This window comes from Mandrillus leucophaeus, unplaced genomic scaffold (assembly GCF_000951045.1).
Source record: "Mandrillus leucophaeus isolate KB7577 unplaced genomic scaffold, Mleu.le_1.0 Scaffold21, whole genome shotgun sequence".
Classification (NCBI taxonomy): domain Eukaryota; kingdom Metazoa; phylum Chordata; class Mammalia; order Primates; family Cercopithecidae; genus Mandrillus; species Mandrillus leucophaeus.
The window spans coordinates 2558587-2572953 of record NW_012102143.1 but is presented as its reverse complement, the minus strand read 5'-3'; the positions used below and the strand labels follow the sequence as shown (position 1 = coordinate 2572953).

At 47.5% G+C, this 14367-nt stretch overlaps 1 protein-coding gene across 1 annotated transcript in view; it reads right to left on the bottom strand.

Moving 5' to 3' along the window:
- Positions 1-14367, bottom strand: part of TRPM8 (transient receptor potential cation channel, subfamily M, member 8) — a 99328-nt gene that overhangs the window by 39698 nt on the left and 45263 nt on the right. Inside the window, exons 14-17 of the mRNA XM_011980276.1 lie at positions 13095-13224; positions 11091-11236; positions 7992-8104; positions 7367-7583 (exon numbers count right to left, since the gene is read on the bottom strand). Of these exons, the coding sequence (XP_011835666.1) occupies positions 7367-7583; positions 7992-8104; positions 11091-11236; positions 13095-13224 (606 nt within the window). The remainder of the gene's footprint in view (positions 1-7366; positions 7584-7991; positions 8105-11090; positions 11237-13094; positions 13225-14367) is intronic.

The window sequence follows — 14367 nt, the reverse complement described above, 5'->3', positions numbered from 1 at the left end:
TGACACGAAGATCGGTATGGGGATAAGACCGAGGCCCCAGGTGAATTCAAAGAAGGAAACCCAACAGTTGTGCAACAACACCAAAGAAATGTCAACAAAGCAACAGGGCACTTCTTAATGTTACTAAATGAACTCACCAATAGGAGTCCATCTGATATTTAGATATTTCCTACTTTGCTGTTGAAACCACAGCCTAGAGAGGCTAAGGAACTCACTGAGCAAGTGGCAGACCTCACGATTCTGAACCCAAGTCAGTTGCTTCTTCCCACATCACTCTGCTTCTTCAGATCCCACAGAAATCCTACAGTCTCAGATGTGGAAGGGATTCAAGACACATCATTCATTTCTCAAGAAGCATTTCCTTTCCTTCATTTATAAATCTGAATAGCAACTTGAGTGGGCCAAGGGGGTGAGGGCACCCAGGAAATTTTAAATTCCCCCAGGCTGGGGCAGCACTATGGGGTGTGTCAACAGTCTACTCACTGTGTGAAGACTCAACTCTCTCTCTTTTTTAAATCAGTACATAGGATGTTTATTGCAGCATTTTCGTTGCAGGGAAAAGTATAATCTGGGAAAAAGATGTGGTCCATCATTAAAGAAATATTGAATATATTACAATCATGTTTTTTAAAAGGAACAGAGTGATGTCATTTGCCTTGGAGAGATTTCCACAAAGTAAAAGAGAAAGCAAAATGCAGAAAAGTATGGGAAACGAAATCTTGTTTTTGTAAAACAAAGAATGAAGAAAAAAGCCCCCAAACATACATATGCCTACTCTATTTCATTAAACCTCAGATTGTAAGAAATTGTAGTTTCAGAGATGTTAAAATGTGAAAAAAAAATGACATCTCAGATTTGATGTAATACAGTGTGTGTACATAGCACATGCACCAAATAAAAGCAGAAAGAGACACAGCAGTTTATTAACATAGCTTGAGGGCATTGTCTTTAGAGTAAAGGTTGAGAAAGTCCGTAGGGAGACTAACAAAGAAGGCAAAAAAGGCTCAACAAGTGCACACACACACACACACACACACATACACACGCACACAATATAATATTCCATTTCTGTGAAATATGTGTGTTTACAAGAAACTAGGTTGAAAAAGAGATCTATGTCTAAGATTAACTTGCAGGAAAGCCCATGAGAAATTCTCAAAAAAAAAAAGCAAATTGTAGGGTGATGAACACAGTATGATTCTATTTGGATAGAAACAACCAGAACATCTGCATACATTCCTCTCTTTATGGGCATGAAGAAGGTTGTGGAAGATCATACTCTAGATTGGGCAGGATTATTCTTTATATAGTCCCACTTGCGATAAGCATTATTACTTTGTGATTTTATAAAACTAAATAAAATAAAAACGGACAAAAATTGAGGGGAAACAGATACATCTTACCGTATAGCTAAAATACGTTTGATATTTTCATTTGTATTACAATTCTCTCTGCCAATAACCATTATTATCAGGACCATAATAAAGGACAAGAGATCTGCTAATTCCTCAGTGATCAATGACAAAATTCAACTAGGCAGTCCACATGGTTTATATCTCTTAATGTATTGTCAACATTCTTGTCACCCTCTTCACTCAGTTCAAACATTCTGCCTAGGCTCAGAAACCAAGACAGGCTCCTTCAGGGAGGCCACAGGAACTGTCTGCTTTGCTGGTGTTAGCAGCTCCAGTGGCCCCTCACCAACAACCTTTTCCTCTTCTGGTGCCTGGTAAGATAAGGGGGATTGGGAACGTCCCTCCCTGCTGCTAGCTCCCCGCTTAATGCCCTGCAATAGGAGGCAGGTAGGCACCGGGAGACTCACACTGCCCCAGCCCAACTTCAGCCCGGGAGACTTTCAGAAGCCTGACCTACATGAAGAGAGACATCAGAAATAGGTCAATTCTGAGGCTCCAAGTTACCATCGCAGGGAGAAAACCTGTTTTTAAAGGAAAAGAGGCCTCTTCTCTGAACGTAATGCCAGAGATAGGCTGTATTCACAAAATCCCAGGACACTGTGTCATCCTATCCATCAGGATTTGGGGATTCAGCATTCCTCAAGATTGAACGGTGCCCCCCAAGAAGGCATGATGGGACTCATCCCATTTTAAATAAACATCCCCAATGTATGTTTAGCAGACCCAAGGATTATTTAGCAACTGTATTTGCACTTATTGACTGCCTCGTTTCAAAATTCCAAATTAGCATTTCGACATCTGCATTCAGGCGAAGGGACACAGGTACACACGGAAGGGCATGACTTTTCGACACCCAGACACAACCTAAATCAGGTCACACCCTGCTTGGGTTTTGGGTTTTTTGGTTTGTTTTTTTTTCCTAACAAGTATAAACTAGGTTAATTAAGACAGCACCAGGCCAGCAGAACTGTTTCTTAGAGGAAAGCAATCTCATTTAGGACGTCAAATGCATGAGTCTGCAGACCGGAAGAGAAACAGCGACCCCGAGTGTTGGATTCTTTTAACAGTAAGAATCTCCATGGTTATGTTCTACAGACCCGTTCATGCTGCAGAATCACAGCTGTGAGGCCGGAAAAGGCCTCGGATGGCAGAGCCACCTGGAACACACACTGCTGACCCTAAGCCCAGGGCGCTTCCCATACTGTTGATTTCATACCCAGGATTTCTGAGTTAAAAGTGGCCCATTCAAAGATAATTCTTAAAAATAACAAGAAGAGATATTTAGTAAGCATCCCCCCCATATCTAGCATCACCCACAATGAAGGCAAACAGAATAGGTAGGGGTCAACCAGACCCCTACCCTTCCTCCCGCAGGCCCAGGGAATTACTTACAGCCCGTTGTCCTTCCCCAGTTTTCCTGCGCACCTGCCCCTGTCTACTCCCAACCCACGTCCCTGCCCTGTGTCCTCCCTGAGCAAAAACACCTCATGCTAACTCTGCCCAGGGCCCTTCTCCAAGAAAAATATACTTCTCCTGAGTCTCCTCCTGCATGACCCAAACAGGTGACTTAGTAGCTAAATGCACATAGGAAATTGGCACAGAGATGTCTGTGATTTACAGACTTTGGATTTCATTGTTGCAAGTCCTCTGGGCCAACCTCCCAGTAAATGTAAGACTCGCCCACTTAGTGCTGCTTGCCGATGCTCATCTCTTCTCCTTGAAAGCTCCCAGAAATCATCATGAACTGGTAGAACTCTCCACGGGGGAAGAGATCTTCGTCTGTTTGGTCCATTGCTGCCGAGAACAGTGCCTGGCACAAAGTAGGGGTGTGAAATATTTGTTGAAAGGAAGAATGCATTAATGAAATACTTGGATGAAGCCAAGACCAATCTCCCTGCAGCTTACATCCAGGCCAAGGTCTGCTTCCAAAGCAACCCAGAACAAGTCCTCTCTCTCAGATTCTTGTTTTTTGTTTGTTTTGTTTCTTTTTGTTTTGTTTTGAGATGGAGTCTCGCTCTGTCACCCAGGCTGGAGTGCAGTGGAGCAATCTCAGCTCACTGCAACCTCTGCCTCCAGGGTTCAAGCAATTCTACTGCCTCAGCCTCCTGAGTAGCTGGGATTACAAGCATGCACCACCATGCCTGGCTAATTTTTGTACTTTTAGTAGAGATGGGATTTTGCCATGTTGGCCAGGCTGGTCTCAAACTTCCTGACCTCAGGTGATCTGCTCGCCTCGGCCTCCCAAAGTGCTGGGATTACAGGCATGAGCCACTGCGCCCAGCCTCTGGTTTCTTTAGATGCCTGAAGGAGTCAAACAATGTCTGGACTTGCACAGCAGCTTCTGAGCCTTAATGCAGCAAGGGAAGCAGGGTCAAGGACAGGTAGAGAAATGTTTGGGAGCCTGAGGGGTGAAAAGTAGCAGAAAAAGGACTTTTGACTTTTTATCAACCATTCTGAAAAGAGGCCACCAAAGCACCCTCTGCCCCAGAGAACACCCTTGAGCCCCTGCCTGTGGGGCTGTGGACAGGGTTCCTCCCCAGCTCCCCAACGCTTGTCTCCTGAGTGTTACCATGGCCACCCCAGGGCACACAGCCTTTGGGTTGAACTATGAAGACCTTGCTTCATCAATCCTTTTACTAAAAACACACACGCTTGTCAGAAACATGTCAGTGCCAGCTCCTGTGTCAGCCCCTGAGGACCAAATGTGAATAAGAAATAAACATCTAAATCAAATCATTCCCATGCCACGCAATTCTGAGCAACAACAAGAGTATGTGTTAGGAACTGGAAACGCTCAAAGGAACCTCCCAGTGGAGCTGATGCAAGAAGAGATGCACTAGGGCACCATGCCAGACGTCCATCCTCTTATTCTCTAAATAACCTCTTGCAGGTCCAAAAAATTCAGTAAGTTACTACTGCATCAGCCATTCGTAATTCCAGCTGGTTTTTTCTCCCTCCTCACCTCCACATTTCTCCTGTCTCCCTCTCTCTCTCTCATTCTCTCTCTCTCTCTCTCTCTCTCTCTCTGCTAATTTGTGCTTATACTCATTTCCCCATCAGGCTATGAATCCATTGTCACTTGATTCTACTCAGTGGCTACCTTTGAGATGTCAGGCTGGTCACCTGAGTCATGCAGTGTGCTGCTCCAGTTCCTACAGACCCTGTGCCTCTTCCAACAAACTCTGCTGCCCCCACAGAGCTCAAGTTCCTGCCTGTGGGTGGCCACCAAGGGTTGGAGGCCTGTGTGACCTCCCAGGTGGTCCAGCTGCCTCTCCTGTAAGCTGTGCCGGTAAGGGCCTGCCAGGAACCAGCGGGCTGCCCTCCAAGGCTACCAATTTCCACAGACCAGGCAAAACCCTTTGGTGGCCAGGCATGGTGGCTCACACCTGTAATCCCAGCACTTTGGGAGGCCGAGGCAGACGGATCATGAAGTCAAGAGATCAAGACCATCCTGGCCAACATGGTGAAACTCCATCCCTAATAAAAAGACAAAAATTAGCTGGGCATGGTGGCGTGTACCTGTAGTCCCAGATACTCGGGAGGCTGAGGCAGGAGAGTCACTTGAACCTGGGAGGCGGGGATTGCAGTGAGCCAAGATCATGCTATTGCACTCCAGCCTGGGCGACAGACCAAGATACAGTCTCAAAAAAAAAAAAAAAAAAAAAAATTGGCACTTACCCTACTCTTGGGGCAGACACTGTCCCAGTTGTTTCCAGTACATAATAGGACATCAGCCAGCCCCTCAGAGGGAGTGAGAGGTAGGGGGTGTTGGGGTTCTTCCCCCTCCAGTGCTACAAAGCCCCCAATCTTACCCTTTCAGCCCCTCCCTCTTGCAAAAGCTAAGCTGAGAATGCTGTCTTTTTGTTCCTGAAGTGCCTTTGAAAAGGGTCTTGGTCATGGTCAACTACAAGCGAGAGTGGAGGACACCACGCCAGCTCAGGAGAAGGGAAAACGCAGGACCTCATCCAGAGTGAGCTCCCGCACCATGGCTCCAGGATTCCTAGCTGGATGAGGGTTGCTTCTCTCACTTTCTCACTCTGGTCTGGGCCCGCCCTGTTCTAAACGATGAATTTCCTTCAGTCTTTCTCTGCTTCCCTCAAATAGAATATTTCCATTCCCTCGCTGCTGCTGACACATACATAGCAAATCACAACACAGAGCAAGGAAGTAGGATGGCAGCTAAGAGAAAGAGACTTGTTGTAGGTGTTACAGGTTAAATTGTGTCTCCAAAAACTCACACATGGAAGTCCTAACTCCCAGTACCTTGGCATGTGACATTGTTTGGAAACAGGGGCATTGCAGATATCACTAATTAAGTAAAGAGGAAGTCATGCTGAAGTAGGGTGGCCCCTGATCCAGTACGACAAATGTCCCCAGGAAGAGTGGAAATTTGGACACAATCACTCATGCAGGAGTCACCCCTGAGGACAGGGATCAGAGTGATGCATCGACAAGCCAAGGAACGGTGAAGCTTGCCAGCTGGCCGCCAAAAGCTAGAAGAGGGGCTAGGACAGAGTCTCCCGCACAGCCTTCAGAGGGAGTCAGCCCTGCCAACAGCTTGATCTCAGACTTCTGGCCTCTAGAACCATAAGGCAATGAACTTCTGTTATTAAAGTCATATGGTCTATGGTGCTTCATCTTGGCAGCCCTACAGACTGCTACTGAGGGTATGGCCTGGGCAGGGCTGTGACTTCCCAGGGCAGTGCATGGGACTCCCACAGGGCTGATCCGAAGTTAGGGAAATCTCCTGCACATAGCAGGGCCCTGTCCTGGGGGAAGAATTGCTGGTAAGTGAAGCCTGATAATCCTGCTATTCAACACTGGCATGAGTCATTTAGCTCATGCTTCCTCCACCTGCATCCCAGCTCTATTCCCCATCTGCACCTCAGACCTACTAGGCAAGGAAAGCCAGATACAGGGCACTGGTACCAGGACTCTTCCCACAGGTCATACCCATGGCAGACATCACTAATCAATCAAAACACTCTCCTGCTGAGAACAGACAGACCCTTGGAATCTTTCTCAACCCAGGACTGCCGGGAGTCACCAAAAAAAGTCTGTCACAGTTGGCATGAAAGTTTAAGTCAACACAGGGTTCTTATATGAGTCAATGACTCTATAAGGGCAATAAAAACACTCTTTGCCCCTCCAGATCTCTTGCAGCACATGGCATTGTACCTCGGAAACTGTCAATGCCTAGCATGCACTTGCTGAATTGATGTATTTTTGCGTTTAGGTTCAGAGGGGACAACAGTGACAACAACAGCAGTTCTCAAACAATTTGTAAACTGCTAAGTGTGAAAGGATTTTCTGGGATGACTTTTCATAATGGTTTAGGGATAACGCCACTTTCACCATCGACATTTATTTCTTCAACAATTACTAACCAAGCGCCTGCTACACATGAGTCCTGAGCTAGACTTCTGGGTTCAACGGTAGAGAAAGGATGCCAAAAATGAAGGTCCCAAGAAACTGCAGAAAAGCACCATGAATAATTCACACCAGCTCCCTGAAACCCACAGGGAGTTACATGACTTTAAAACATTGTCACTCTGACATGCTGGGCATTAAGATGCTCTTAGCTCAAAAGTCCTGCCAGCTCCCTGCTACTTATCATGCCATGGTAATGGCAAACCACTCCTGATGACAGCAGTGGGTTTACCATCCTGGGTCTCTCTTCTCTTCGAACACTCCCCCATTCCTGACTAATACATCTCCATCAATTAACATTCATTAGAGAGCACAGAATAAACTTGGTACTAGGAGATTTTACTGAATTACTAAGGGTGTGAAAATGCACCTTCACATTCACAGATTAGCACCTAAAGAGAACATTTATTTTGGGAAAATAATGACTTTTGAACTTCAGAAGCAACTCTATACCTCTTGGCTTTAAAAAGATGCCTCCCACCGAGGAAGCGAGGGGATTCCTGCTGTCATGGCTGCCCTACCTGTCTCACTTCATCACAGAAGAGGACAAAGACCAGTGCGTACAGGACCAGCTCAGGGGGGTGTGGCACCGAATGGAAATCCATGAGCAGCACGTAGGCAAACAGCAGGAGGAAGGCGATGTAGAAGACCACGTTCCAGGAGAAGACCACGAAGGGGGAGGTGAAGAACGCCACATAGTACCAAAGCAGCTTCTTGTGCTTGTCAACAGGCTTCTTCCTGGACCCAGAGATAAGGGCATCGTCAGCGTCCTTGCAAGCATGGGATGGGCACAGCCCTCCCCACTTCTAAACATAGATAAATACAGACTTGTAACCAGGAGGAAGAGACCGGGATCAAAACTGTCCTAAGACGGACCCGACCCCAATTCAATACCTGGCATTTTGCCATTAACAAATCCACATTCTGCCCCAGATATTAAAGACACAACCCCACCTCTACTCACTTAAGAGGGAACCCAGGAAAAGTCAGGGAAGAAACCAGACCAAATTCATAGGCAGCAATGTGAACATCATAAGTTCTAGGCTCCTTAACCATTTACAGGAGAACACACATACGTGGATGCATCTACACACGCTGGCGCGCGCACACACACACACACAGACGATTATGCGCCTCGGTTTGTACCTAAATGACACAAAGCCACAGCCCACCAAGGGCATGATAAAGAGACACAGGATAATCTTCCAGTTCTTCGTGTCTCGTGAAATCTCTCCATACCATTGCTTAGACAGAAAATTCTACGGGGAAACAAAGACAAGAGAACAAGCCCTCATTAACACAATTATATGCAGGACGGCGTGCCGACTTTCTCCCCTGCCCCACGCTCTCCCCAAAATACACAGCTCTTTCAATTAATGCCCTTATTTTTTGTTTTTTTTTTTTTTGAGACGGAGTTTCACTCTCGTTGCCCAGGCTGGAGTGCAGTGGCGCGATCTTGGCTCACCGCAACCTTCGCCTCCCGGGTTCAAGCGATTCTCCTGCCTCAGCCTCCCGAGTAGCTGGGATGACAGGTGTGTGCCACCAGGCCCAGCTATTTTGTTCGTTTGTTTGTATTCTTAGTAGAGATGGGGTTTCTCCATGTTGGTCAGGCTGGTTGCGAACTCCCAACCTCAGGTGATCCGCCCGCCTTGGTCTCCCAAAGTGCTGGGATTACAGGCATGAGCCACCACACCTGGCCAAACTTGGTTTTATTTTAACTCTTTTTCTGAGTTGGATTATGTGCACTTTAAAGTAATAGTTGTGTACGTTCAAATTCAATAAACCTAGGAATTTTTTGTCCAACTCACATTTTTATTACATAAGTTTAAACAAGTATCTTTCTGGCTCCTTTGTCTTCAATGATCACAAATTCACAGGCACAGCCAGTACTACCTGCAGAGTCCCCAAGGATTCATTTCTGGAGAAAGACAGGTGATGCTTTTGTCAGGAAACTAAAAGGAAGTTCGGAAGCGGGAGACTGTCGGTATCTTGACGTCAATTCAGGCTGAAATGCATGAAAAAGCTCTTCCCAGACTGAATCAACCCTTGACATTGGGATAGAAGGAACTTCCACAAAGGTGGAAGTTAGAAAACTCACGGCAGCTCCGAGAGTTAGCAGGGAGCATAGACTCGACCACATCAAAGGATCCACATCTCTCAAAAAATAGCCCGTCAAGCAGAAGGAGGTTGGTGTGTCTCAGGAGCAGAGGAAAAGGGAAACCCAGGGCCTTTTCAGTGTGGCTTGGAGGGCTGGGACTGACATGCACCCCTGCAGCCCTGGGCACCTGCCCTGCCCTTGGAGGAGGATGGCTGCTTCTGAGGGCCCCTGCCTGGGGCTGCTCCAGCCAGGTGCGTGCTCGACCCATGAGGACTAATGTCCTGGAACAAGGTGTCAGCTTTCAACAAACAACCAATTGCAGTTGGTGAGTAAAGGGCCGGCTGCTTTGCACTGGGCCAGGCAACAATGAAGCAGGTTCTACAGTTTCCCAGAGGTTCCCGGCAGGCAGAGCCCCGGTGCCCACAGTGGCAACCTCCTCATCAGCACATCACGTCTGTCCCTGTCCCTTCCCTGTCTCGCTGGCACCTCCTGTGCTTCCCAGGTTCACCTCCAGAATAAACTCCTTGCATTGAAATCCTCACTTTGGGGTTTGCTTCTTGGGAGGGTGTGCGGGGGTCGTGGGCAAGGAAGACAGGTAGTGCTTAGTCTTCCTCACTCTCCTATTCTGCTGGGGCGATGCAGATGCCAGGCCATCACGGAGTGTCACTGTCAGGCCCCAGTCACAGAAATTACAGCATTGGGTTGGGTTCCATGGTCACTGGCAGCATTCTGATGCCACACAGCACCTTGACTACTGAAAGGAAACTCCCTGGCCGGGCCCACAGGTGATCCTGTGGCCTGGTCGTAAGATTTTCAGTGAAATGAATGACCTGGCATCTGATTGAAACCTCAGGATCTGTGAACCTGGGCAGGAGTAAAAACCAGCCTCCCCAGGGCCCCAAGTTCTGGGACATACGCAAGATGGGGTTTGGGGCCCAGGAAGCCATAAGCAGAGTGTGGCCCACCTGGGAAGCCAGCCCAGCGTCCCAGGCACACCCCGACTCCAGCACCACCTCCCAGGCACACCCCGACTCCAGCACCACCTCCCAGGCACACCCTGACTCCAGCACCACCTCCCAGGCACACCCCGACTCCAGCACCACCTCCCAGGCACACCCCGACTCCAGCACCAGCCTTACTTCTACCCACTACACTGCAGCAGAGGCTAAAACTGAGCAATAGTAAGACCCTCTCTGTGCGCTCCTTGTCATAGATCAATGCTCTCCTTTGACCTAGCTTAGCTGCAGTACTAAGCGGGTTTTGTTCATAAACACTTGGCTGTATGATATCATGGAAAGTCCATGACATGAAAGTTGCAGGCAATCAACATGAGAGCCGATCCCACTGCTGCTACTTCCCAGCAGTGCAAGCTGGAAGGACATTCCAGAACCTCTCTGAGCTCCTGCATCCTCCTCAGTGAAATGGGAAGACACCCATCGCCACAGGTGCTGTGAAGATGAAACATGGCCTTGTGTATAACAGCTGTGGCTGACAAGCGTTGGTCCTTCCATCTCTTCCCTTCCCCCTCCCCTTCTCACACCCACATTTCTACAACTGGAACTGTGGATGAAAAGCTCCCCTCTGCAGCCTGAGACACCAGGTGCAGACTACGATTCATTCACTTCAGTGCAAAAACCCTCAAGACTGCTTTTACCCATTTCACAATAGTTTCCCTACCGCTATCACTACTAATAATAACTGCAGTAGCAATAGCTAAATAAAGGGCCAACGCCTTTCACATATTATCTCCTTAAATCCTCACAATAACCCTTTATCCGCTACTGTCACCATTTTGCAGACGAAGAAACTAAGACTCGGAGAGCTCATGTGACTTGGCCCATCATCAGACACTTCATTGGGGGTACAGCGGATGGAGACCCAAGCAGTGGGATCCAGAGACGCAGCTCATAATTGCGATGCTGTTGTTTGCTTAGTGGAAACTCAAAGAATATTCTTTGTCCTGCACCATCTCTTAAAGTATGGATTTCAACCAATGCCTATACTCTGCCATCTCCCACATCATCACCAAACCACTCCTTCTATGGCTTTTATATTGGAGAATAAGGTTTGTTTTTAATATTTTTTAATGCCGCTGATAGCATCTGACATAAAAGCCCCACGTGGTCTCGAGGTTGAGCACGGTTTACCTGGACCCCAGGCTGGGCGATGAAATGCTGGTCTGTGGCCTCCACCGCCAGCTCCAGACAGTTGCTTCCACCCCAGGCTTCACAGGAATAGACCAGCAGCTGTTCTGCCAAGTCTTCATCGCTGCTGTAACACTCAGTGAAGAGCTCTACAGCGACAGCAGCACAGAGAGAAGCTGGTGTCAGAGCTGCACATGACCGAAACTGTGCTGCTTCCACCCCCAGCCAACTCCTGAATCCAAGAATAGCCTGGGTGTGAGTCCATTCTTGTAAAAGGCATAGAAAATGCCATCACAACACAATTCGTTACTGAATAGCAGGATTTTCTAAAGGCACAACAAACCCAGCAGAGCTCCTGATGGCAGCAGGTGGCAATACCTGCTCACTGGATTGAGCTGCATTGTACACAGGGAGTCCCTCTCTTTGACGGGCTTCCATCTGGGCTCAGGCAGAAGAGCCTCAGCCACTGAGAAGAGCTCTAGACCTTCTGCACCTCCCCTCTTTCCATCCCCCCGTAATCAGAGCAGCCCTTCTTCCATCTCATCTGAACTCTACGTCTTCTTGGCAAGGTTGTTTGGCAGATAAGGCACAGAGAGAAAAAAGGCCGGGCGCGGTGGCTCACACCTGTAATCCCAGCACTTTGGGAGGCCAAGGCGTGCGGATCACCTGGGGTCAGGAGTTCGAGACTAGCCTGCCCAACATGGCAAATCCCCGTCTTTACTAAAAATACAAAACATTAGCTGGGCAAGGTGGCGGGCGCCTGTAATCCCAGCTACTCAGGAGGCTGAAGCAGGAAAATTGCTTGAACCTGTGAGGCGGAGCTTGCAGTGAGCCGAGATCATGCCACTGCACTCCAGCCTGGGCAACAAGAGTGAAACTCCGTCTCAACAACAACAACAACAACAAAAACCACTGACCTACTGCATTAGTGTGTGCTTACATTTCATGATCTAAAGACAAAGAAATTGCAGTATAGATCCTGAGAGGAAATTTTTTAAAAGTAAAAATATTAGGAGCCATTGCCTAATTGAGGCCATCCAGAAATGAACTGCTTTGAAATTTTAATAAATTAAAAGAAATAATTAGACACCTTTTTTCCAACACGGACAAGCTAAACTCATGAGCATGTTTACATTTGATAAGACACTAGACAAACCTGGATGCAAATACCACGTTGCAAACTCAAAACTGTCAAGTGAAAATGGAAAAAACTGAGCAGTCCCGAAATTCTCATTTTAAATGATGTTTAGAGGCAGTCGGTTCCGGATTTCTCACATTCCTGAATGATCGAGGCCTCTGTGCAAAGGGCACTGACAAGCTTTGTTCAAAGACTGAATAGCAAACAGCAGTCAGGCATCCTGAGACATGCCAGGAGAGTAATGCTTAGTGGAGTTTCGTCCACTCCAGGCAATAAGTAATCTCAGCTGCAGCCCTGATAGAAGCCCTGTGTCCCCTAACTTTAGGGAGCTGCAGCGCAACCATCATTAGAGTTACCCCTTGGGAACCGAGGCAAGGGGAAGCAACCCAAGATGCTACTGAGGCTGCTGCTTTTGCTACGAGTGACAAACCATGAGTGTCGCAGGCCCAGGGGCTGGGTCCTCTGGCAGTGTGTGCGTATGAAACTGGCAGGCTAACTGGTTAGTGTGCAAGTCAGGTAAAATCTCAGCCCTGTCACACTGTTGTAATGGCATCCAGAACCCCACCCCCCAACCCCTAAAAAAATACTCCAGTGCTCCCTGAGTTGCTTAGAACTGGGCCCGGGTATGGCCCTGGGTGGCCGTGGGATCAGGGAGCCCAAGATTTCCCACGTTCATTCTTGGAAAATTCCGTATATGCCAGGACCAAGGAACTTGTGGCATCCGGACCTTGTGGTCTGCAGCCCTCAATCAGGCTGGGGAGCCTGGATACACCACGGACCTCCACCACCTGGCCTGTGAGTGCCACCGGCAATGTCTACGCTGCATGGCAGATCTGCACCCACCGCGGCATCCCACACTGTGGACTCACCGACAGCCCGCGTCTCGTACTCATTAGCCAGCTCCTCGGACTCCCCAGCAGCATTGATGTCGTTCTTCACTTTGGCCAGAGTCTTCAGAAGCTTGCTGGCTCCCAGGGCTGCCAGAGTGCAGCCCCTGGTCTTTTTAGGGCAGTGGAGAATTTTAAGGTTAATTCTCTTTTTTTTTTTTTTTTTTTTTTTTTGAGATAGAGTCTCACTCTGCCACCCAGGCTGGAGTGCTGTGGTGCAATCTTGGCTCACTGCAACCTCCGCCTTCTGGGTTCAAGTGATTCTCCTGCCTCAGCCTCCCGAGTAGTTGGGATTACAGGTGCCCACCACCACACCCGGCTACTTTTTGTATTTTTGGTAGAGACGGGGTTTTGCCATGTTGGTCAGGCTGGTCTCGAACTTCTGACCTCAGGTGATCCACCAGCCTTGGTCTCCAAGGGTGCTGGGATTACAGGTGTGAGCCACCTTGCCCAGCCTAAGGTTAATTCTTAATCCCCTGAAGTGGTCAAGTTAACATTAATGTCCAACAAGAATGTATTCATGGCAAAAGCAGGAAATAGTAGAATCAATTTGATGGGAGGGGTTAGAGAATGTGGCTGACATGTGCAAATGGAAATTGCTCTGGGGTCAGTGAGCCCTAAACTCTCCCTAGGAACTAGTCATAATGATTCAAAGTAAAATTTTTAATGAACATAAAATAACTTGGAACCTGAATACGTTCATAGTCTTGAACATAGAATTAGCAAATAAAAATATTAAGAGTAATGCCATGAGAAACTGACAGTAAGACCATGATAGTGGGAGGTCTAATTCACTCTCATACTGGACTAGTTCAAAAATTGAGTGGGTCCTGGGCAAGAACACAGAGGACTTGAACAACGTAACTTTAAGACTGAGTATGTGAATTCAATATTCAATATCTAAGCTTAACTCTCAAAATAAAGTAATGTGAGTGTCCATAAACCATTTACAAAAGTTCTTACATGCTAAATCACTAGGAAAATTCTCAATAAACTTTCCAAAGCGGAATTTTTCATAGGGCCTACCTCCTGTCCATAATGCAATAAAGCTGGAAATTAATTTTTAAAATCAAATGTGAATACCTCATCCACTTGGAAAACAATCACATACCCACATACACCTGAGAAGCAGGTGCCTACTGGACTGCCCCCCAAGCCCGACTACTTTCCAGGGACTGTCCCTCCCAACATGGAACAGAGGCCATGTTCATCTGACCTCAGACATCCCATTTCACTGATGATGTTTTATATTAGC